The 26,372-nt window shown below is 39.0% G+C and overlaps 1 protein-coding gene across 1 annotated transcript in view; it reads right to left on the bottom strand.

Moving 5' to 3' along the window:
* The window catches only part of ACSL6_5 (Long-chain-fatty-acid--CoA ligase 6), a 156,607-nt gene that overhangs the window by 7,104 nt on the left and 123,131 nt on the right, over positions 1–26,372 (bottom strand). The window contains exons 1-5 of the mRNA XM_051212178.1: positions 13,202–17,792; positions 11,815–12,032; positions 9,902–10,049; positions 9,060–9,224; positions 2,528–2,644 (exon numbers count right to left, since the gene is read on the bottom strand). Of these exons, the coding sequence (XP_051072331.1) occupies positions 2,528–2,644; positions 9,060–9,224; positions 9,902–10,049; positions 11,815–12,032; positions 13,202–13,219 (666 nt within the window). The 5' untranslated portion in view covers positions 13,220–17,792. Of the gene's footprint in view, positions 1–2,527; positions 2,645–9,059; positions 9,225–9,901; positions 10,050–11,814; positions 12,033–13,201 lie in introns of the transcript that reaches the window.

The raw sequence follows: 26,372 nt of genomic DNA, 5'->3' as shown, positions 1-26,372 counted from the left end.
AAGGCAGCAATCAATACCAGTCGAACAAGAGCAGAAAAAGCCAAGGCACAAGCTGAATACACAGAAGTAAACAAACAAGTGAAGAGGAGCATCAGAACCGACAAACGTAAATATGTGGAAGATTTAGCAACGACGGCGGAAAAGGCTGCAAGAGAAGGAAACATGAGATAATTGTATGACACGACACAGAAACTCTCTGGAAATCGCCGCAAACCAGAACGACCAGTGAAAAGCAAGGAAGGCGAGGTAATCACCAACATTGAAGAGCAACAAAACAGGTGGGTAGAACACTTCAAAGAACTCTTGAATCGACCAGCTCCACTGAACCCACCCAACATCGAAGCAGCACCCACGGACCTCCCAATCAATGTTAGCCCACCAACAATTGAAGAAATCAGCATGGCCATCAGACAAATCAAGAGTGGCAAAGCAGAAGGACCGGACAACATACCAGCAGAGGCACTAAAAGCAGACGTAGCGGCAAATGCAAGGATACTCCACATTCTCTTCAATAAGATTTGAGATGAGGAACAAGTACCAAAAGACTGGAAAGAAGGACTTCTGATCAAAATACCGAAGAAAGGCGATCTCAGCAAGTGTGATAACTACAGGGGCATCGCTCTTCTCTCAATACCGGGAAAAGTCTTCAACAGGGTATTGTTAAACAGGATGAAGGACTGCGTAGACGCCCAACAGGCAGGATTCCGTAAAGATATATCGTGTACAGACCAAATCGCAACTCTACGGATCATTGTGGAACAATCAATTGAATGGAATTCATCACTCTACATCAACTTCATTGACTACGAAAAGGCATTTGATAGCGTGGACAGAACAACACTATGGAAACTTCTTCGACACTACGGGGTGCCTCAGAATATAGTCAATATCATACAGAGTTCATATGATGGATTACACTGCAAAATCGTGCATGGAGGACAATTGACAAAGTCGTTCGAAGTGAAGACCGGTGTTAGGCAAGGTTGCTTACTCTCTCTCTTTCTCTTTCTCCTGGTGATCGACTGGATCATGAAGACGTCAACATCTGAAGGGAAGCGCGGGATACAATGGACATCTAAGATGCAGTTGGACGATCTAGACTTCGCAGATGATCTGGCCCTTCTATCCCAAACGCAACAACAGATGCAGGAGAAGACGAACAGTGTGGCAGCAGCAGTAGGTCTCAATATACACAAAGGGAAAGGCAGGATTCTCCGATATAACACAGAATGCACCAATCCAATCACAATTGACGGAGAAGATTTGGAGGATGTAAAAACCTTTACGTATTTGGGCAACATCATTGATGAACAGGGTGGATCTGATACAGATGTGAAGGCGCGGATCGGCAAAGCAAGAGCAGCATATTTACAACTGAGGGACAACTGGAACTCAAAACAACTGTCAACCAACACCAAGGTCAGGATTTTCAATACAAATGTCAAGACAGTTCTACTGTATGGAGCAGAAAGCTGGAGAACTACGAAAGTCATCATGCAGAAAATACAGGTGTTTATTAACAATTGTCTACGCAAAATACTTCGGATCCATTGGCCGGACACTATTAGCAACAACGTACTGTGGGAGAGAACAAACCAGATCGCAGCGGAGGAAGAAATTAGGAAGAAGCGCTAGAAGTGGATAGGACACACATTGAGTAAAGCACCCAACTGCGTCACAAGACAAGCCCTCACGTGGAATCCTCAAGGCCAAAGGAAAAGAGGAAGACCAAAGAACACATTACGCCGAGAAATGGAGATAGACATGAGAAAAATGAACAAGAATTGGATAGAAGTAGAAAAGAAGGCCCAGGACAGAGTGGGTTGGAGAATGCTGGTCAGCGGCCTATGCTCCATTGGGAGTAACAGGCGTAAGTAAGTAGGTAAGTAAGTCTTCAACAATACAAATATCACATTTTTGCACCCACTAACATACACATAAATACACGCAAGTAAATTTCATGTTGATTGAATTGATCAGATTTATTTTAATCTGAACTGAGCTAAATGTATGCTGTTTTTTTGTACTATTGAATTCCGTTATTTATTTCTTCACTGAATAATTGATTTATACTAAGCTACAAAACGTTACTGATGTTGATACTATGCTTATTGTGCTTCCAGAAGTTTCTAGAGGAACAAAATTATCTGAAAACCTTTAAATGAATTCGATTTTCTGTACACAGATTAACATAAAAGTAGAGCTTTTACTCATACTTCACACTTGTTCGAGTTCAAGTGTAGAAGTACGCTAAGGATATTGGAAGAGTCTAGGAAGTAAATAAATAATTGTTAAGTGAGAAGACTTATCACTAATCCAAGTATTAAACCATAGAGTTAATACATAAGTGTCCCCGAATTTATGCCCATCCAATTTGTAACTTAATGAATAAGATGTCTTATATAAAGTAACTTTCATAAATTTACGATGAACAATATATTCAGCTGCATTATTCTATAAAACATAGGATGATATTGGTTAATGAATAAACGGACAAAGATAAATCAAAAAGTATTTTTAGACTTACTTCAGTCCATTCACCAATATCCCCAGTATGAATCCAACCATCACTATCAATAAGTTCGGCAGTTTTTACCGGATCCTTGAAATAACCTTTGCTGCACTGATCGCCTCTGGCACATATCTAAAAAACAAATTATGACGCAATTGTGTTTTTCTTAGTTTAACACGAATGAACTTTTTTAGAGTTGAATTTCGGTTTACATTTCCGCAAGAACCTCCAACTCTTCAAGCAACACAAATCACCAAACACAGAATACTTACCTGCCGCTCTTTTTTCACCCATTTATATATCCTATACTTTGATCATTGTAATTGTCATATATATGGATTTATAACAGTAAAGGCTCTGGTGATGAAGTCATTCAAATAAAAATATTCTTTGTTTACAAATTTTTTAACTGTTGCTTAATATTCTAATTGTAAATCGATGTACGTTATTATTATTATTGTTGTTTTCATGGCGTCATGCAATTGCAGCCACTGCTCATCTATAATTTTCAGTGGGTTGATAGCTAGCCATGATCCTAGCTTAGTTTGATATTTAGTTGCAACAGAAAACATAACCAGTTCCCTGACATCGATCTACTTAGGAAAACGAATTTGTTGGCCACTGAAAAGTAAGATAAGATTGGCGCAGCAAGGGGATTATTGGAGTCAAAATAAGTACTCCAAAAAGAGAGGCAGTTTTGAATACAACTACTCCAGCGGAGGCTGATCCCGATATGTTCAATCTGAGTCCAGGCTTCAGATGTAGAGGAAGGACGCCAGACAGCACATCGTCGATGACTATTCCGATAGTTAGTGCTAGCCAGAAACAGGTTATAGTGCCGCGAAAATGCAGTAGATGGTCATTGTTCTCCGTCCTGCAACCAAAAAGTCTCCGTCGGCCACCTAGATGACTCTCATCGCTGCCTAGACGCCCGACCTGAGCACTTAAGTCCCTATAACATCAATCGAACACTTAGTGGCAAAATTCATTAATGATCGCATCCGGGTTGCAATCTGTCGAAGCGTAGGTAAGGATGACGGAGAGGCAAAAGCCAAACGAGCTTTCCGAATCCATTCAAAGATTTCACCAGACACTAACCCACTAGGGCTGATCAGACTTCCAAGATAAGTGGAGTTGTCAACGCGTTCGACTACTTCACTCCCTATCCTTAGTTCAGGTGTTGACGCAGACCAGTACTGAGGTAACAACTTGCATTTAGAGGGAGAGAAGCGCATTCCAAATATTCTGGCACTGTTGCTTAGTGCAACTAGTAGACTCTGCATTTAACCAGCGTCTTCAACAAACAGGACTATATCATCTGTGTATTCTAAGTCGATAAATAAACCTTCTGGAAAGCGATTAATTCCTGAAAATTCAGTCGACGAGAACGTTATTTCCATCAGTAGATGTATAATGGAATTGAACAAAAATGGAAATATTGGACAGTTATGCCGGACATCACATGACGTTGCAAAATCAGATGACAGTTCGCCATAAGCTCTGACCGACTGGCAGTGTTCAAGTAAAGAGCCTTCACAAGGTCTAACTACTTCTGAGGTACACCTTTCAATGACAGACACTGCCAAAGAACCTCTCGGTCTACAGAGTCAAATGCAGCTTTTAAGTCAAGAAAAACTATCGTCGTCGGACGCCGATAAACATGTCTGTGTTCCAGAACCTGACGAATGGTGGATATGTGGTCGATACAGCCACGACCAGGTCTGAAACCAACCTGATTTTCTTGCGTTTGCAGTTCAAGAGTCTTTATTAAGCGTTCGATAATTATTGAGGATAGTATTTTAGATGCTATATTAGTCAAACTAATCCCTCTGTAGTTATCATAGGATGAGTTTGACCCTTTGGTTCAAGTCATTAATAGATGTTACTACTGTTTGCATATCTTTCCAAGAAACATCTGGGTCGGCTTCGTTTTCAGAACTACCTAAGTGTGACTTCAGTTGTTCCTGGAATCTACTTTCGGCTTTCTCGTCACTCAGTTCAATTCTAGTTGGCCTTCTTAATGTGGCTTTTCTGCGTCCAGTGAGGCACAAGCAAATGTGTGCTCGTATTAGAGCATTATATGAGTCTAAACATGTATTCCAGAACGAGCGGTAGCCTTCTGTCGAGCCTCTCTAACGGTGACTGATGGCAATATGGTCTATTTGAATTCATCGTTGGTTTGGTGCAGGGGGTCACCATGTTAGACGATGTTTGTCTTTATGCTTAAAGTGAGTGCTTCCTAAAAATAAACGATTATCTGAGCAAAGTTGCAGCAGACGACCCGACCGAAGCTGCTACCTTGACGCGGTGGTCGGGCTTGCCTATCGTGATCACCCAACCGAGCTATATTAGCTAGAACATATGTTCCTGTAGGTTCTACCATGCCAGGCAGGTCGATTGGAGAACGGTAAGACTAAAAGCAGCAACTCAAGGTCTGAGGGCGAAGTCGTACTGCTGACTGTAGAGAGGTGTGACAGCAGTAAGGTGTTTCCCTCGGACAACCAGCATGACAGCGATGCTGCCTTCCCACAAGGAGGGGTGGGGTTAGAAAAGGTCGACCCTAAAAATGTCACACCTCACCTTACCTCACGGATTTCCGTCTCCGGCGGTAAGGCCCTTTGAAGAACGGAGCTAACACGTCAAAAACCTTCCACAAAAAGGCCGTGCGCGACCGGCCTCAAGCAGTTGTCCCTTGGGCTCTGCGGTCACGCTCCCAGGTCGTCAAGACCAACACTAATCCAATTTCCTTTTCAGGTTACTCAAGAAATACCCTTCCACGGTGTGGGGAGCAGGGAAGTGACATCAGCCCTCATACCTGTAACAGCACACGAGACCAAGTTGGTCACATTCAAATCCTTCCTAAACCTCCTAATACCTCTCTTATCTCCATGACTAACCCTCCTCACGTCTCTTTATCACCTCGCACCGCTAGAGCAAACGATTCGAGTACGCGGAACGCTATTTCTGGTCTCCTGAAACCACGCTCTAAACTACATATAGGAGCTTTTAACGTACGAACACTTTGCCAAATAGGACAACAGGCTTCCTTAGCTAGGACTTTAGAATCTCGCGCCATCCATGTGTGCTGCGTCTCCGAAACGCGCATACAGGATCCGAGTAGCGTCATTCATTTGACCTCACCATGCCAAAATAAAGAACCGACTCGATTTACGTTTCCCGTGGCATCGCCGGCGTAGGTATAGCATTGAGTAATAGGGCAGAACTAGCTCTCTTAGAGTGGATCCCAGTAGACAGTCGTTTGTGCGCTGTCCGAATGAACGGAACAGTAAGAATCCGGAAAGATAGGGACACTCGTCGTTGCCTCTTCGTCGTCTCTGCCTATTCTCCCACTGACTGCAGCTCAGATGATGTAAAAGATGAGTTTTACAGAAAGCTTTCCGACCTTCTCCGAAAAGCTAGGCGCTCTGATGTAGTAATAGCGGCCGGTGACTTTAATGCTCAAGTAGGTAAACTAAGCGAAAGGGAAAGACACCTAGGTGGATCTTATGGTGTCGTGGTTCAAAGAACAGATAATGGCGACCGTCTGTTGCAGCTATGCTCAGATAACCGCCTGTTCCTAGCAAATACTAACTTTAAGCACAAGCAAAAACATCTTTTAACATGGAGACCTCCTAATTCGTCCCAACATTGGACCCAAATAGATCACATCGCTATCAGCCACCGATGGAGAGGCTCGATAGAAGACTGTCGCTCATTCTGGAGCACATGCTTAGATTCAGATCATGCTCTAGTACGAGCGCGTATCTGTCTGCGTCTTACTGGACGTAGGAAAGACGCTACAAGGAAAACTCTTAGGGGCCTACTTAATGATAGTCAAACTAAGAGTATATTTCAGGAACAGCTAGGAAAACAGTTAGGCAGTTATGTATGTGATGCCCACCCTGAGGCAGCATGGAATGATATCCGAAAAGCTGTGGAAACAGCAGTGATATCTGCCAGTAAGGTAACCCGTAAGGTTAGGGAGCAACACTGGATCTTAGCAGCATCTATCGCACTGATAGATGCTCGGAAACGCATTCCACCTGGCTCTGAACATAATGAAGAGCGGAGTCAGCTTAAGCGCAAGCTGACAAGAAGTCTACGCAATGATCGTGAACAGTGGTGGGTAGCGAAAGCAAGAGAGATGGAAAAGGCAGTGGCAATAGGTAATAGCAGACAATTGTTCAGACTTGTTAGGGAAACCGGTATTAGGAAACCGACTGTTAGCGAAACAATCTCAGAGAAAGATAGACATATTATTCATTCCGACCTTTTACGGCCAGACTAACATCACGAAGGCGCCAAAGATGGCCCAGAAAGGCATAAGCCACTCTGGCTTTCACTATACGTGCATTGATCTCATCACTCACGCCACCACTAGCAATTATGCAGCTACCCAGATACACGAACTTCTCGACTACTTCTATCTGCTCACCATCCAGGCTGAGTACACGATTAGGATCCTGCAAGTCTTGTAGAAGTACTTTGCACTTCGAAGGTGCAAAGCACATACCGTACCTACGGACATTGATTGCCAACTGATTAAGTGCGGATTGCATGGCTTGGGCATTATCGCATAGTAAGACAATATCATCCGCATACTCAAGGTCGAGAAGTCTTTCTCTGGGCAACAGATCCACACCACCATTACTTACATCCATCACAGCTGTTTCCAGAATGTCGTCGATGGCGAAGTTGAAGAGGAATGGTGAGATTGGACAACCCTGTCTAACCCCAGTGCTCGAATGGAACAATGGAGAAAGGTGGTTGTATGCCATCACTCTATCTGAGGTGTTTGTATATAGGGCTTTTAGGATGTTAATAAACTTCTCAAGCACACCCTTCTTCAAAAGACAATCACAGAGAGCAGTCTTGTCCAACGAATCGAAGGCAGCCCTAATGTCAAGAAACACTACGATTGTTGGCCTTTGATAAATATGACGGTGTTCAAACATATGGTGAAGGGTGAAGATATGATCAATAAAGTCTGTCAGTAACAACGTAGAACTTCGTACGTACGTACATCAGTTAGAGTTGCCACAGCACATTAGCATAGAGATGCAGTAGTCGATTCAAATCCCGAGTGGGAATAAAGGAGGGTGAATAATGACGTAGTAAATAATAATAATAATAATAATAATAATAATAATAATAACAGCAATAATAATATTTGAATCACTTGAATGTTCGTCGAAGCAAGAGAATTAGTTTCCTTGATCATAGACAGTTCAGTTCATTAATTGTGTGTGGGCTGTGATACTGCCCGGGTGCGCAAACCGAAGCAGGTGGTTATCTTAGGGGGTCACACCCCAAGCCTTCGACCTAAAGATCTAACCCACAAGGCATCGGAGCATCGTAAGGAGATGCAGTCCCATGGTAGCCGGTGACCAACAATTGGTTCATACGCCGTTTGATCCGGCAGGATACTGGAGCCCATGTGCACCATTGATTTGGAATCCGGTTAAAGCGCCAGACATTCGCTTTTCGTCCTCTCATTTTCGTAAACAACAGCCCCGCCACGAGAAGGCAGTGAGTAGGACATCCCTGGCAGAGGCCTGTATACGCGTGACCGTGTGAGAGTATTTCGAGAGGGAGGGCGAACCCACCCCGCTCTCGGCCATACCAGGGCATTTGGAGGCCTACCAAACCAGGTAGTTTCGTTGGGCATCCACTCCTCGAGCCTTTGACTTAGAGGTATAATCCACAAAGCAATGGGGCAACAGTAGGAGACCTAGTTTCATGGTAGCCACTGACCAACAATAGGTTCATACGTCATTTTCCCTCAAGATCTTGGAGCCCATGTTCATAATTGTTTTAGAATCAGGGTTTTCCAACACAACCCCCCCTACGTAGATCATTCAAACCCATCAAACCGTTCTCTCAATTTTGTAAACAACATCCCCACCGCGAGAAGGCAGTGGGTATATACGCTTGGTCATATGAGAGTATATTGATACATTTTGGTCGTTGTGATCAGTCAGTCAGTCAGTAACAACGTAGAACTTCGTACGTACGCACATCAGTTCGAGTTGCCCATGATTATGGATTTATAACTGTGTTGGGATATTCAGGAAAATATCCCAAAAATTATCCTGTTAAGTCTAATGCTATCCTTGGACATGAAATGGTATCATCTTATTGGTCAATATTTAGTTAACGTGTTATTTTCCTGTTGGCCATTATTGTACAATGTTATTTTATATTTTATGGTACGTTGTGGTCTGCTTGACTGGTATATAAACAAAGTATGTTTGAAATATAATGATTCATATATCCGAGGCTGTGACTTGCGTTCTGGACTTAACTGGCTGGGTTATACAGGGAGGCAGGACCAATCAGAACCCTAGGCCGTTCTACGTTTTTGCGCGTCTTTGGTCCGATCAATAATTCGCTACTCTTAATCCGCAGCAATTATTTTTCACGTTATAACAAACTGTAAATGCTCTGGTGATGAAGTTATTCAAATAAAGATTTGCTCGCCCAAGTATTCCCAATTAAGCAGAATATGTCAATGAACTTGATTATTTAATGCTTTTTAAAATCTTACTTCGCCCCTTCCATCACGTAATGCAACCAAATCCAAATCTGGGACATCCACAAGTTTCAGTTCCACACCATAAACAACACCACCGACAGTACCTAAACGGTACTCTCCGATCGGTGACAAAGTGACGCCTCCCATTGTTTCGGTTGTTCCATACCCTTCAAAAACCTTTTACATAGAAAAATATGAATAGATGTCCGAAAATTAATATGATGAAATCAGAAATATATTATAGGAGTAACGTTATTTTTTAATTAAAAGATTGTTGTATTACACCAATTATCATAAAATATGTATTACGCCTGAACAAAAACCAACACATGCCATAATTATCTTTAGGTAAAGAATCTTGACGTTCAATGGTTTTTTCTATGTGACTATTGCAGAAGCATTAAACGCCAGTGTCCCATCTATACATAATTCACAATTTTACTAGTTTTGCTCAGTAAGGCACTGATTAAAGCAACTAACTCATTATAATCAGAATACATAAAAAGATATCCCACAACAAACCAAAAGTTTTGAATTCACTAAAATATGACATTAGTTTGATAGTTTATGCAGATAACAAAGGTGTCAAACATAACATTCATTCAATATAAGTACCCTTTGATTTATGATAGATAAATGTAGAACAGTCGGTGAAGCGAGTGGAAGAAGAAATAAGACAACTTCCAAATAATTATCCAAGGGTGTAAATTGGAGACATATCATTTACCACTAAATAAGGAATTAAAGAGTAAGGCGTAAACCACCTATAGTAACGATACTATGAAAAACTATTAACGAATTGATATTCTTGAAAATTACTAATCTGGTTTGAAATAAAGCAAAATCCAACCTACCAGGTTGAATACAGCATGTGCAAACTTTGAGAGTTCTGGTGACAATGGGGCGCTCCCGGATATTATGCAACACACACGTCCGCCAAATTTCTTTCTAAGTTTACCAAACAACATTGTGTCCACAACGCTTCGATGATGAAATTTTCCACTAGGATCAAAAGGAAATAATCGATTACTACTTACAAGTTTACCAACAGTAAAGTTTTAATTTTGCAAGATTCGCTGTTGGGAATAAATAACCCTACCATGCTAGAGTCAAAATGAATATTTACAGATACAGTAAATTTTTACGATTTTATATTGGAGTGTAAACTAATCTCAATAAGTCGACTATAACTCGACGGGGAACTCTTCGTTTTTTGCAAATAATGAAACTCAAGATTATCCCTATCATAAGTATGATTTTCTTGTTTGATGAAGCAAATATTTGATAACTCAAACTTAATTGGACAGAAATTTTAGAAAGCGGATGATACACAGTAACTACATCAAACTGTGAAGCAGTACGTAATACCAAAATCAGACCGAGTGAATTCCAAGTCTTTCATTTTATGAAGCAATAGTGACAGTGATTGTTCACAATATTGCAAAGTTATCATTGATTCGAAACGCCTATATAAGAACACCTTGGAATTTATTATTACTGAACCAGCTAATTTAGCACATGGAAATAACGGGTGACAGTAAATAGCTTCACTCTTTCTTATTGATAGATGTGATCAGTAAAAAACTTTTACGTAACTCAATAAATCATCGATTCTGCAACAGATTGACAACAACGCAGATAATAAACATTCTATGCACTAAAAAAGTGAGATGAAATATTCCAGTCAAAGTAGAAAAGAGATTATTGATTTAAGCAATTCATTAGGTGAGTATTCAATTGCTAAACAAAAAATCGAAATATCTCAATATAAAATGATTGGAAATGAACTTTATTATTGTACTTATTTAGATCGCACCAAAGTACAGAAGCATCTAGTTGACGTCAGGCGACTGACAGTCACTCGGAGGCCAAATATTTCAGTGGTAACATTTCAAACTGAATGATCTGGGTTCGAACTCCACCAGGGGTATCAGTTACTTCAACGTTACATGTACGCCATGCTAACGAGCGCCACGTGGCACGAAACTTAAGTTCAGTATTTAGTTCCAATGACCTTCAAACATAGTGTATGTGATTTCGATTTACTTAGACTGACGATCACATTGCAACTTATTCGATAAACTTCGATGAGCATTAGCGACTAGACAAATATGAGAACGACCGATTCTTAGTGAACAACCATTGTAAACACTTAACTGAATTATGGAAATAATGAACTATTCAAATATTTTCGGAGAATATTTGTAAACAAATAACCTAGTTTACTGATAATGTTCACTGTTGAACGTTTTTGTTCGTCATTTATAATCTCTCAATGAGTAGAAAAATTAATTTTTTTAAATTTTCTGACATTTCATAACTCAGTGTAAGCTACCTCTTCAGGGAATTATTTTTCTTAATAACAATCTACCAAATGCTCTATTTATTTGAAACTATCATCATCTAAATGGTACTAAGAGAAAACTGGAAATATGCAAAAGTGAATTCTATTTGTTTTGTTTTATTTAAAAAAAATTCATTTCATTCATAGTTAATTCAAAGCATATTTATACGTTTGTTTATTAGTCGACATTGATATAAAAGAAAACAGTCAAGATTACAACTAGGTCAGTTTTCACTCTCTATCTATCTATCTATCTGTCTATCTTTAGTTACTCAGAAAGAACACACTTGGAAAACTCTATACAATCGGTATTAGTTTGATCGATTTTGTGAAAATTTAAATGAGTATAACCCTGTCTTCACAATCGTGAATGCTTTAGAGTATTGATTTTCTAAAATATCTGTGAAAAACAAGAAAATATACCGTTTTTGTTCAGCTAATTTTTTCTTCACTATGTAATTATAAAGTTGCTTTTTTGCTACGGAATCACCCAATGCACTTTGATATTTTGTGTACATACGAGAAAGTACACGTGGAACTACAACCAGTGAAGTTGGTCTCAAAAGATGAGCATCATCCAGTAGACCATCAATAGATTCTGTTAGAAATCCCGAACAAGCTCCCATCAGAATATGAGAAGACTAAAAAAATAAATCAGACAATCAATTAGTAAAAAAATAATGTTGATAAAATTGACTACTCAAAAAAGATAATTAAAAGTAATCGATTTCTTCCAGTATGGTTTACTTGGATTTTTTCAAAATCATATAATAATAACTCCAAAAGGTCTAGGAGTAAAGCATTACAAAGCATGAACATGAGAGTTATATTCATTTTGCATCAGATAATCGTTTTTACATAATTAGTTAACTTTGGCTGGTAGTTTCATGATAAGTGATGAAGAGTGTTTGATTAAAAATGATACAGGGTTAATTGTCCTCAAACGATACAGAATACAACTCACCAGGAACTAGACTAAATACACCAAGATACATCCTGGTATGTGGCCTATGCTCCTCCACGAGGGATAACAGAAGTAAGTAAATACCAAGATACAATATTACATATTTCATAAAGGTTGCGATTCAAAGTTCTTTAAGTGATAAATACTGAACTAATAGAATTCTTATGAAAACACTAATGGAAGAACAACAAAAACGTATCAAACTAAAGTAGATTAAATATGTTTTCCAATGCAGATGAACATTAGCTGGAAAACCAAGGAAGACTAGGGGCTACTGAACAGTTTTTTGTTCTTGTTAGAAAAAAAACACAGTAAGACACTACAACTGAGTAAACTTCAGTTGTCGAACTTGGGGGTTTGACATACGTTTACTCACCCTACACTTAACATCCTCAAAATGAATAAATTCATCACTAAAAGATCTGTTATTTTTAAAAGGTAGATATTTGAAAACATTGATGTCATTTCCAGTCGATGTCTCAGTTCTCATAAAACCATAGGTTGTCCCTAACAGAAATATCTGATAACGTTTTGAATGGAAATGGTTACCTACTAAAATTAATACTGATAACCATCAAAAAGGCATAAGAATAGGACAAAGATGGATGGTGGCTAGAAGTGGGATCCGGGTGGCGCGTTTCTTCCCGATTCGGGACTCAGCATCTGGATGTACTTGCATTTTAGAGTTGATGTTCACTCTGGGACTTGAACCTAGTGCCGTTCGCTTCAAACGTCATCGCGTTATCTACTTAGCCACTAAGTCCAGATATCCACTAACTTAAGCGATGGTGTGAAGTTTAATTCGAACAACCAAGACAAAAATGAGTTAAAAATAGGACAGTTTACCATTGCTACTTGTTCCATAATATGTGGCAGTGGGAGATATGAGAGATGTACTGAATTAGAATTGACAATCTGAAATAGAGAACATAAAAGAAAAACAAAATCAACCACTGGATAAGCATTAAAGTTTGTCTAGTTACATAAGTCTAATCTATTGGGAAATGCATTATTTCTCGAAAATTCTACTCAAATCAACCGGAAAAGGATTTTCAACGATCGTCATAGGGATATTGTTCAACCAGAAGCGACAAAACCAACTCACACCCTGAATGACTAATTATTAAGGCTACATCCAGAAGTCCCATAAGTAACCACGTGCTTTACATGTAACCTGTGGTACCGGTCGCTACGTTAAGCCCACATAGCTTGTTCCAGCTTATGGACAAGCTAATTTATCCATTCTTCTTGAGTCACGTTATGACCTTGTTAATTATTCGATTATCAACCTTGACTGTTTTTATGTTAGAGTATGTGTGTACTTCTCACCTTACTCATCACATGTCTGTAGCTTATTTTTGTCTGACTATAAACATCGATTCACTCATGGTTCAATTGAGTTGGCTAACACTTCTCCACTGCGCGTCATTTTGCGTCGCCCTCTTCTCTTCTCCGCTCGTTTGTCTCGATCAATAATTGTATGAAATATACGTATTCAAAAACTCATTTTCGTATTTGACGTATTTAATCCCGTTCACTAACGCGAGTTAAGTCAATGATTATATACGAGGATAACCAGGATGTATATTTGACAGCAATCATTTGATAACAATCAGAAACTGTCTACCTGAAGAAAGATCTTGGGCCATTAAAAACCATCCAGTTGGAGTACGGAGTAAATCTTTTGTTTTCTTATATCTTCCTAGTGGTTGAGGTTAAATGAAGAGTCAATTAGAGTTTGGTGCATATTTCGTTATAGTGTACTTGTGTTACATTTACTTATAGCGTCAACTCTTGCACTGATATTTAAATTCGTGTAGCCAGCATCGGTTTTAACGTAAAACATACTGAATTTTCAGCCTTTTCAATTGATACATATAAAAAATAACTCAACATATCTATCTGAATCGTAGGAGACTCTGTAGACTACCGAAGTGAAACCCACAGAAAGAACTTAATTGCTTATCACTTTTGATTTACTGATAATATAGGGAATAAAACTGAAACAGCCAGAATATATTAATATCACTGAGATAAATTACGTTTATTATTCAAGCATCCAGGATTTGTATATTTGTATAACTAACATATTTAAGAAAATCCATTACTAATTAAACAGATAATATGCTAAAATGACACATTGGTTTACCTTGAATTCACTAGATTCATGAAGCCCAATTACGGCACATGCAATTTCTTTGTGCCTAATCAGAACTCCTTTGGGCAAACCTACATCAACAAAAGGTGAGATTTTTAAGTGTTTTATTCTTGTATACAACAAGAATACCTGACAACATGAAATATTTTGCCCTGATTGTGTCTGCTAACTAATGAAAAACCAAGAACTTTCTTAACAAGCCTAACAAATACAAATCCTTTACGGATTCAGTCAGTTATGTACAGTGTAGGACCTGTCACATATATCTTGGTCCGAATTGCTATAGCATAGCAAGATGAAACCATCAAAATATCATATTAGAAGTGTAGTGGACGCTACTCACAGGATTGCTTTTAAGTAGTATATAGCGGGAAAGTGGCATCGAATTTGTAACAATTTTCAAACCGAGTGAAGAGTTTGTGTACATCTAAAGTGCGGTGTTGACCGAACACTTGAGGACAAAATGAGAAGACAATTCAGATAGCAGAACACACCGACAAGTCCTGCTATCGCCTCAAACTGTCTGAGGAGGTAGTAGCTCCCGATGTCTCCGTTTCAAACTGCTCCGGCCATGGCACTTTTATCTTGATCCTGGCAGCGACACCAAAAGTAGAAGGCAGTAGGTAGGAGGGATATATATCTGTTGTGAGAATTTACAAAGTATTTACATAATAAATACACATAGTCTTTAATTGTCCATTTGCATCATTCGGTGTGTCCTAACAACGCCGCGCTTTCGATGTACGCAAACTCTTCAATCGGTTTGACAATTGCTACAAATTCGATGCCACGTTCCGCTATATACTACTTACAAACAATCCTGTGAGTAGCGTCCACCACAGTAGTAGTATCGGTGATAGTGAGAAACACTAAGTGTAGGGAATATATTAGAAAAGAATGGATTTGCTGAATAGAAGGTATAAAATCGTTTTGAAATTCAGGATCTAAGCGACACTAGAGAGTAAACATATCTAAACTTACCTCCCACCAAAACTGCTTGAGTATCAATGACTTTATGGATTGATATCATGTCTTCATTTGGCCACTCCTAGCTTTCTTCCGATTTACCTCAAGCGTAGACAATACCTCTGTCGAGCTAGGTGGTGGCTGGGCCTACATAATACGTCTTAATCGCCTCAGTAGATGGAGATTCACTCAGCAGTCGCAAAATAAATAAGCAATGCTTCGGAGACGCCTATAATCAAATAATAGTAACCTAAAAATCTTCGATTGACTTCTAAAACAATTCAGTTAGTACAGAGACAGAACGATCAACTTCTATTGAATTAGTTCTACACTTTCAAAAAGGTGGTAGCCTGCATAACCAGATTATTTCTCTAACAACCAGCCAACTTTATGTACTTGCTTTCTATACACTTTGTTCTGACGGCTGTTTTGTATTCAGGCACTTACCTAATTCTGGACTCTATGGAGTGAAAGTTAATTGGTTAAACAGTTACGGACAGAAAAGGATGTTACAGTGATTTGTCATTTTATCTGCCAATAGGGATAGATATTCTTAAAAAAGGGAATCTACTTGAGACGAATCACTTAGCTTGTTATGACTGCACAGGACATGATTTCCTTACTGATGTTTAAGCGAGAAAAAGAATTTTTAGAAACACTGGCGTTTTAATCAGTAAAGTTAAAAATACACTTAAATTGACGAGCATATCGATATTTCAGTTACTTGAAATACAGTACAAGATATATGCTTACCAGTACTTCCACTAGTGTAGGAAATCATATAAAGGTCTGTTGGTAACGGGTTCTTTTAAAAGAAAAAGGAATAACTTAAAATGTTTTTAAAAATGTAAAGATACATGTTTCCATCATCGATTGTTGCAAAACATAACAATCTATGAACATTTCGATTACTAATATTTAATTACTACAGGATAAAAGGAACTGTTGTATTTAATATGCTGTCAATAGGTAATACATATACATATATATTTATCTGAATACATGCGATTGCTTTTACAAATCTGCTGGTGCAGATGTGTAGGATAACTGATCTCATACCGTAATTCGAAGCATGTAAAGACCAGAGATGGATGTTCTACAGTGACTACCCAATCCCGAAAATTCCCATAACAAAGGAACGTCTGTCTGTCCAAACATGATTTTCATTCCCTTAATATTAGCTGCGTTTGATGGTCTTTCGTGTTTATGAAACCTACAAACCGTAAACGTTACATGCAAATATTCCACTTTTATGCACGAAAAAGGAAGATATATTCAGCTATACATGAAAGCATCAGATCAAATTTCATCTCAAAATGCATTTAATTTGTTGCTATGATTATAATATCATCTAAATAAACTGCAGCACCTGAGGTATCCTATAACATGATGTCTATCATTAGGTGGAATATAGAGGGTGTGTCTTTCACTCTGAAAGGATCGGTTATATCGGAATGAACCTTGTGCGTATTATTGACTAGAAATTCTCTGTATTCTACAGCTACTGGAATTTGTAGGTAAGTTTCTGACAGATCAAAGTTTGAGAAAATTTACCTCTACCTAGCTTGGAGAAAAGATCTTCCAACAAAGGTAAGTGATGCGCTGATGGACTTCTAAAACTTCTCTGAGCACAGTTCAGCAATAGGCTCACAAAAGGATGCTGCAATTGGATTTTTTACCATGACTATTGATGCAGCTCATTCTGAGAAATTTAATGGTTCAATAACACCTTTCTGGATATGTTCTTGCTCACTTTTTGGCAGGGCATGTCGGTCGCCTGTAGCTCTTCTAGAGTTACTGCCGGTCCCAAGCCCGGGTAAAGGAGGAGGGTTGGGCATGGGGTTAGCGTCCCCATCCCGTAGAAAACTAACTCGCTAAAAAACGCTTACCAGAAAAAATAATTCAAACCATTTTAACTCTGCCCTGAGAGTTAGAAGGTCTTCACTTAGAAGAATTATGACGCTTCATGGTGAAAGCCGAGTTCGTTCGGAAGCCACGAGGCCGATGCCCCTTCTAACAACCAGAGCAAAAATTTTTATAGGTACATGGAACGTTAGGACAATGTGGGAAACCGGGAAGACCAGTTAACTTGCGACGGAAATGAGGAGATACAACTTAGCAGTACTGGGAATCAGCGAAACCCACTGGACCCAAGCTGGACAGAAAAGGCTAGCTACGGGAGAGATGCTGCTATACTCCGGTCACGAAGAGGAAAATGCTCCACACACTCAGGGAGTTGCTCTAATGCTGTCCAAAGTAGCACGAAATGCACTTGTAGGATGGGAATCCCACGGATCCAGAATCATCAAAGCATCATTCAAAACAAAGAAGGAGGGGATCTTAATGAATATTATCCAATGTTATGCACCCACCAATGGTAGCAACGACGACATTAAAGATCAATTCTACGAGCGGCTGCAGTCAATCATAGAGAAATGCTCAAGAAAGGACCTCACCATTCTGATGGGAGATCTAAATGCCAAGGTCGGAATAGACAACACTGGATATGAAGATATTATGGGACGACATGGACTGGGAGAGAGGAACGAAAATGGAGAAAGATTTGCAAATTTGTGTGCATTCAACAAATTAGTCATAGGAGGCACAATATTTCCACACAAACGTATACACAAGGCTACATGGATCTCACCGGACCACACTACAGAGAACCAGATAGACCATATTTGCATCAACAAAAATTCCGAAGGACAATGGAAGATGTGAGAACCAGGAGAGGAGCTGACGTAGCTTCAGATCACCACCTAGTTGTAGCCAATTTAAAACTGAAGCTAAAAAAGAACTGGACAAGTGGACAAACAGCACTACAAAGGTTCAATACAGCCTTCCTTCGAGATACTGACAAACTCAATGAATTCAAGATAGCTCTCAACAACAGATTCCAAGCCTTTCAAGATCTACTGAAGGAAGAAGAAACTACCATGGAGGACAACTGGAAAGGCATCAAAGAAACATTGACTTCAACGTGTCAAGAGGTTCTGGGCCTAAAGAAACACCATCATAAGGAATGGATCTCTATAGAAACACTGGACAAGATCAAAGAAAGGAAGAACAAGAAGACAGCAATTAACAACAGCCAAACACGAGCAGAGAAAGTCCAAGCACAAGCTGAATACATAGAAGCAAACAAGCAAGTGAAGAGGAGCATTAGAGCCGACAGGAAGAAATACGTGGAAGAATTAGCAACGACGGCAGAAAAAGCTGCTAGAGAAGGAAATATGAAACAGCTCTACGATACAACGAAGAAACTATCAGGGAAATACAGTAAACCAGAGAGGCCGGTCAAAGACAAAGAAGGCAAGCCAATCACTGAAATTCAACAACAGCGAAACAGATGGGTAGAATACTTCGAGGAACTCCTGAATAGGCCGGCTCCAATGAATCCACCGAACATCGAAGTAGCACACACAGATCTTCCTATAGATGTCAACCCACCAACGACGGAAGAAATTAGAATGGCCGTCAGACAAATCAAGAACGGGAAAGCAGCAGGACCCGACAACATACCAGCTGAAGCACTGAAATCAGACGTCGAAGTAACCACAAGCATGCTTTACTCTCTATTCAAAAAGATTTGGGAGGAGGAACAAGTGCCAATGGACTGGAAAGAAGGACACCTCATCAAGATTCCAAAGAAAGGAGATCTGAGCAAATGTGAAAACTACAGAGGCATTACACTACTGTCAATACCAGGGAAAGTCTTCAACAGAGTGTTGCTGAACCGGATGAAGGATGCAGTAGATGCCCAACTTCGAGATCAACAAGCTGGATTCCGAAAGGATCGGTCGTGCACAGACCAAATTGCAACACTACGGATCATCGTCGAACAATCAGTTGAGTGGAACTCGTCACTATACATCAACTTCATTGATTATGAAAAGGCATTCGACAGTGTAGATAGGAGGACATTATGGAAACTTCTTCGACACTACGGAGTTCCTGAGAAGATTGTCAATATTATCCGGAACTCATACGACGGACTACAGTGCAAAGTAGTGCATGGAGGACAGCTGACAGATGCATTCCAAGTAAGGACCGGAGTCAGACAAGGCTGTTTACTCTCTCCCTTCCTCTTTCTTCTGGTGGTCGACTGGATTATGAAGACCTCGACATCTGAAGGAAAACACGGAATACAATGGACAGCTCAGAACCAATTAAACGATCTGGACTTCGCAGATGACCTAGCCCTCCTATCACGTACACGTGAACAGATTCAGATAAAGACAGCCAATGTAGCAGCAGTCTCTGCATCAGTAGGCCTCAGTATACACAAAGGGAAAACCAAGGTCCTCAAATTCAAAGCGGAGAACAGCAATCCAATCACCCTTGATGGCGAAACTCTGGAAGATGTAGAATCCTTCACATATCTGGGAAGCATCGTCGATAGACATGGAGGTTCAGATGCAGACGTAAAGGCGAGGATTGGCAAAGCAAGGGCCGCATTCCTACAATTGAAGAACATATGGAACTCAAAACAACTTTCAACCAATATCAAAGTGAGAATCTTCAATACGAACGTCAAGGCAATTCTACTGTATGGAGCTGAAACTTGGAGAACTACAACAACCACAATCAAGAAAGTACAAGTATTTATAAATAGCTGTCTACGCAAGATACTCAACATCCATTGGCCGGATACCATCAGCAATAGCCTTCTGTGGGAGAGAACAAACCAACTTCCAGCTGAAGAGGAAATTAGGAAAAGACGATGGAAATGGATAGGACATACATTACGCAAATCGTCAAACTGCATCACGAGGCAAGCTCTAACTTGGAATCCTGAAGGGAAGCGGAAAAGAGGAAGGCCAAAGAACACGTTACGTCGGATAATAGAAGCAGATATGAAAAGGATGAATTACAACTGGAAGGAGCTGGAAAGGATTGCCCAGGACAGGGTTGGATGGAGAATGCTGGTGAGCGACCTATGCTCCTTCACGAGGAGTAACAGGTGTAAGTAAGTAAGTAATGTCGGTCGACATATGTAATATGCAACACTAATCATAAGTGGAACGCGTGGTAGCAGAAGGTCGAATAGAAGAGAATGGGGATGTAAACACAGAGTAATTGTAATAGCAATGACGGGACGATGAAGTTTGAGACAATTGATGGAGGATTTGCAAATGAAGTATTTCATGTATGGTTTTCATATTTTACGAAAGAACTCCGTGATTTTGTATTAAACAATTACTTTTCCCTACCAGGGTTCTCGTTCACTACAATAGATTCTACGTTGCGTATGACTGATTGAAGAAATTCAGAGTTGATACCAGACTAGGGTTATTAATACATATTCTAGTAAGTTCATTTATATACTACAAAGAAATCTCGTTCAAATTCAAATACGTAAGAGTCAGGCTTAAGAAATCCAATCTTTATTTACGCCAATGGATTCGGTGAAAATCAGTTTCATAAATGACACTGAAAACAAAGGTTTATAAAAGGATTGAATTAATGCACTGCGAAGACTCACTTTTTTCGGCAAAAGTTTATTCAGCCCCAGTTTCTAAAAAAATTATAATGTGAAATTTTGTTTGTTGAAGTCACGTTGATGATTACAATCACAATAAATTTTCATAGTTGAAACACACTAATTTGTTAAATACGTATTACAAAGAATCTTAGTGTCTTATATAGAATATAAACTCCATATAAAACAATTATTAAAAATCCTCATATTAGTTTATTAAAATTCACAAATGCATATACATATTACTGCATATTACAGTAGCCCCCAAATGCCCCGGTACGGCTGAGGGTGGGGAAAGTTAACTCACCCTCTCCAAATGCTCCCTTATGGCCATGTGCATACAACCACTGTCAGGGAAGTCCTACTCACTGCCTTTTCGCGGCATTACTATTGTTAACGAAATTGAGAGGATGAAAAGAGTGTCCGGCGCTTTAACCGGATTGGTGGATATGGAGGATCCACCTAGGGATGTTGGAAAACACTGATTCCAAACCAATGGTGCACATGGGCTCAAGGATCCTGAGGGAACAAATGGTGTATGAACCAATTATTGGTCACCGGTTACCATGGGACTGTATCTCCTGACGTTGCACCACTGCCTTGTGGATCAGACCTTTAGGTAGAAGGCTCCGGGTGTGACCCACTAAGAAAACCACCTGCTTCGGTCTGGGCACCCGAGTAGTATTACAGCCCACACACAAATTAAATGAGATTTGTGTGGCGCATATGTACCTGGTGCCCCCTTGTACCAATATTTATGTGTTTAAATAAATATTGAAAGAGTAAAGCCTGATGAAAATCCAACTGAGGACAGTATTGTTCGTTTATATGTGTTTGTTGTTTTAATAAATAATTAATACCCCTGGTATAAGCTTCCTAGACTGACTTTTTTATTGATTTGCGTAATTTGCACAAGTACTGGACTTATTAAGGTGACAGTTTATTAAACTTCAAATTAAACCATAAAAAGTACACTACAAGCTGGTCTATATTAGTGTGGAACTTAGAAAATCAGAAAGTGGGGATTTTATAACCCAATGGAATATATCCCTGTTTCATAACTAACTGTTCTGGCAAATTTCGTTCTTTCCCATATGTTTCCCACTATTTTTGATGGTTGAAAATTCACTCCGATTTTTTGTTGTTGTAGGTCTCCCCTCACCATATTAATATGAAGTGTGAACATTCGGAATGAAACACAACTGTGTCGTGTCCTATGTTAATGATCCCAGCCGCAATAAACAATACCTTAAGAGAGATCTATGAAATTTGTTTAGATAGTATATAGTTTAGGTCAAAAATTGACTTAAGGTTGACAACCATTGAAGACCATGGAGTAATGAAAAGCTATTTCATCTCAGTACAAGACTCCTCAGAGGTGGGTGATCTAGACTTCTACTCAATACCCCGGAGCAGATACAGGAATTCCAGGCTACGTGGTGAGCATATTACTTTAGACAAAAGATTATTGAATATTACATTTCATATCACGGGTCGCAATAAAGACTGACATATAGTTTCACTCTGTCATGATGAGTCAAGAATACGGTGAGGTTTATAATTACATGTATGCACCCAAAAACTCCCGACCGTTGCACTGGTGTTGTCTAATAAGGCACGGAAAGCACTTGTAGGATGGGAATCTCATGGACTCAGTATCATCAAAGCATCCCTCAAAACAAAGAAAGGGATCATAATGAATGTTATCCAGTGCTGTGCATCCACCAATGATAGCAATGAATATGGTGGCGTTTTATGAGAAGCTGCAGTCGATCGTAGGGAAGTGCCCAGGAAATAACCTGACCATCGTAATTGGAGACCTAAACGCCAAAGTCAGAATGCACAACACTGGGTATAAAGATATCATAGGACCACATGGAGTAACTGGGAGAGAAGAACGAGAATGATGAGAGGTTTGTAAATTTACGTGCCTTCGACAAAATGGTTATAGGTGGGAGGCCTATGCTTCTTCACGAGGGGTGACGGGCGTAAGTAATTAAGCAAAAATACATAATGGATGGAGTGTAGAAAGTCAGGCAAATGATAAGAGATGTATAGTTCAATGGAAGATATCACCATTTCGTAACTAACTAATCTGGAAAATTCTTTCCTTTCGCACGATTAAAAAATGTATTGGCAAGTAAGCACTAATTACCATTAATTCTTCAAACAAGTAAATTGAAACTTTCGAACTATAACGAGATTTAACTTCTTCAAATTTAGAATCATTTGCAATAATGATTAAAATTTCAAGGGAAGATTCAAATTTGTCCATTAAATGAAGAGCTTCACGTCCTGAAGCACACAGCACACAGTTCATTTTCGCTAAAATTTAAGTAGAATAAGCATTGATTAAAAATTTATGATTGTTTATATCTTTCTTAGCTTGACTACAACATTTTCAATTGAAAATCTGTTACCGTAAGGTAATTTGAAAAAGTATCATTTTGTTAAGGATAATGTATTACACCCTCGTAAAACTAACATATTTACTTGAAATAATTTATCATATATTCGGTTTTTTATTTCTGGATGCTACCAGCAACAATGAAAACAGTCACAAAAATGTATGGAACCCAGTTAAAACAGACACCTTCATAAACACAATGGATAAATATCGAATTTCACTGAAATTCTATTAACTGTTGTACTAATCATGTGATACGTTTAATGTAAAACACAGTCACATGCAGACAAATTATTTAGTAAAATATACTATACTAAAGAAAATGTGAAAATAAGTGAAATGATATCAAAAACAAACTCACTTTGCGATAGAATATGTTGCAAAGCTTCATCACCGAGAGTTGGATACAAAGGTACTATGGTATAAGAATATGCTGCACATGCATGCTGCATAATAACCCACTGGATAGTAGAAGAAATAGTTGGGTTTAATGAGCTGTGCAACTAGTAATAATTATAATTGAATAAGTATAAAATAGAATAACGCAAATATATGAATTGTTGCGTAACAGTTTTTTTCTTCAACAAACATACTTGTTTATGAGATAGGTGGAGCCTGAGTAAGGTGAGGGGAGGTTTAGACCCTCAGCATTGACGTCTCACACCTTTAATTACTTATCAAACTGAACAGTGATGTGTGTGAATAATCTATTAGAGTATGCGAGTAACAAAAAAAGATGAAGGTGAATAGAAGCAAAAATGAGAAATAATTACTAAGATCATCTATGAGGTTTTCTTTAGCCAAGAAGAAGATAGAGGTATTACAAACTTCTTTTGGATACCAAGACTATGGTTCTGGGTACGAATTCCTTACTAACTTCTATCATACCACACCAAAAATTAGAATATCATCGGTTAAAAAAGAGGTAGAAGGAGACAGGTTCCTGTACATTAACCTAAATATGATTTACCATTTAAGTTTATAAGCAGCAGTTGTCATAACTAACAAAATTGAAGAGTAGGACTTCGCAAATGATCTGGCTCTTCTATCGCACACGCAACAACAAATGCAGAAGAAGACCAGTGTAGCAGCAGTAGGTCTCAACATACATAAAGGGAAAAGCAAGATTCGCCGATAGAACACAACATGCACCAATCAAATCACAATTGACGGAGAAGCTTTGGAGGATGTAAAAACCTTCACATATCTGGGCAGCATCATTGATGAAAACGGCGGATCTGGTGCAAATGTGAAGGCGCGGATCGACAAAGCAAGAGAAACATACCTATAATTGAAGAACATCTGGAACTCAAAACAACTGTCAGTCAGCACCAAAGTCAGGGTTTTCAATAAAAATGTCAAGACAGTTCTACTGTATGGGGCGGAAACTTGGAGAACTACGAAAGCCATCATCCAGAACATACAAGTGCGTCACAAGACAAGCCCTCACATGGAAACCTCAAGGCCAAAGGAAAAGAGGAAGACCAAAGAACACATTACGCCAAGAAATGGAGATAGACATGAGAAAAATGAACAAGGATTGGATGGAACTGGAAAAGAAGGCCCAAGGCACAGTGGGTAGGAGAATGCTGGTCACTGGGAGTAACAAGCGTAGGTAGTGAAAAACGATGAAGAAACGTATGTGTAGGACAAGCATACTAGATATATTTATTTTTTAAGTAACCTAAAGGAATATAATTCATGACTTGTGATACAGAAGTAAGGTCTCACCACTCGGATATCTCACTTTCCACAACCACGGTCTGGGCATCAGGCAGTATCACAGGCCACACACAAATCAATTGACTTGTGTGGGGCATATGTATTCGGTCCCCTTTTACCAATGTTTATGTGTTCAAATAAATAAATAAATAAACGAATTACATACCATATCTCATTGGTAAAATCCCATTTGGTACAGACACTGAAAACACTTCAACGATTAATTAATTTACAAAGTAATGTGTATTTCAAAATAGAATAACTTTCAGACTTACCTCTGGTGAATTTGGTGCATAAATCCCGACAAAATTTTCACAGTCATGTTTAAGTTTCACAATTTCTGAGAGCGCCGACCCGATAGCCCTTATTCGCTCATCTACCTGAAAAAATATACACTTCAGTTGGGACTATTTACTTCATCATAAGTTAGCCACGAGTATGGATCATTGAAAGACGGCCGTTTCCCCAGACACCGATTGGATCCTGTATTTGAAGGAGTTTCAAATAGAGCATTAAAAACTAATAAATCGATAAGTGGCATCTACGAAGCTTTTTATTGTGATCACAAAAAGTGCAGTAAACATAATACATGATAACATGCTACAAAAAATTCACAAATTACAAATTAACTGCTGACCCAGTAAACCACGTGAGTTAACAGTTCTAATTCACGATAATACAAATAATCCCCATTTTGAGTGGCGACCATAAAATAAACAGTATTTCAAGCAATAAAGTACTGTTTAATCACCATAAAACAACATTCGGGATTTTATAGTTCCGTAACAGAAAAAGTATATAACGTCCTTCCCTGCCTTCTTAGTGAAGAACATAAAAAACAGTCAGAAACCTCAATAGGAAAAAATTATAGGATTTCACTGCTCTAAATACAGAGTAAAATCTTAAAGAAGTTAAGCATTTTGACGTTGTAAATATATTAGAATAATAAATTTCAGTTTGTGAGTAAACCTTGTAGAAGCTTACACTGAAACTAGTCTAGAATAAAACAATGATTTATGCCTACAGTATAACGCTGCGGTGTTAAGCACTTATACTACCTTAATTCCGCTACGATAAAGAGTATATCATGCCTATTAGTCATATATTTTGAACACGCATAACATTTTCATTTCACGCCATCTGGTCACATTCAACTCCTTTGTATTGAGAATATACTTACTTACTTAGGCCTGTTACCCCACATGGAGGAGCATAGGCCACCCACCAGATTTCTCCATCAAACTCTGTCCTGTGCAATCCTTTCCAGTTGCTATTCATG

Source organism: Schistosoma haematobium, chromosome ZW (assembly GCF_000699445.3).
Source record: "Schistosoma haematobium chromosome ZW, whole genome shotgun sequence".
In the NCBI taxonomy this organism is placed as follows: domain Eukaryota; kingdom Metazoa; phylum Platyhelminthes; class Trematoda; order Strigeidida; family Schistosomatidae; genus Schistosoma; species Schistosoma haematobium.
This window is presented reverse-complemented; position numbering and strand designations above follow the sequence as displayed.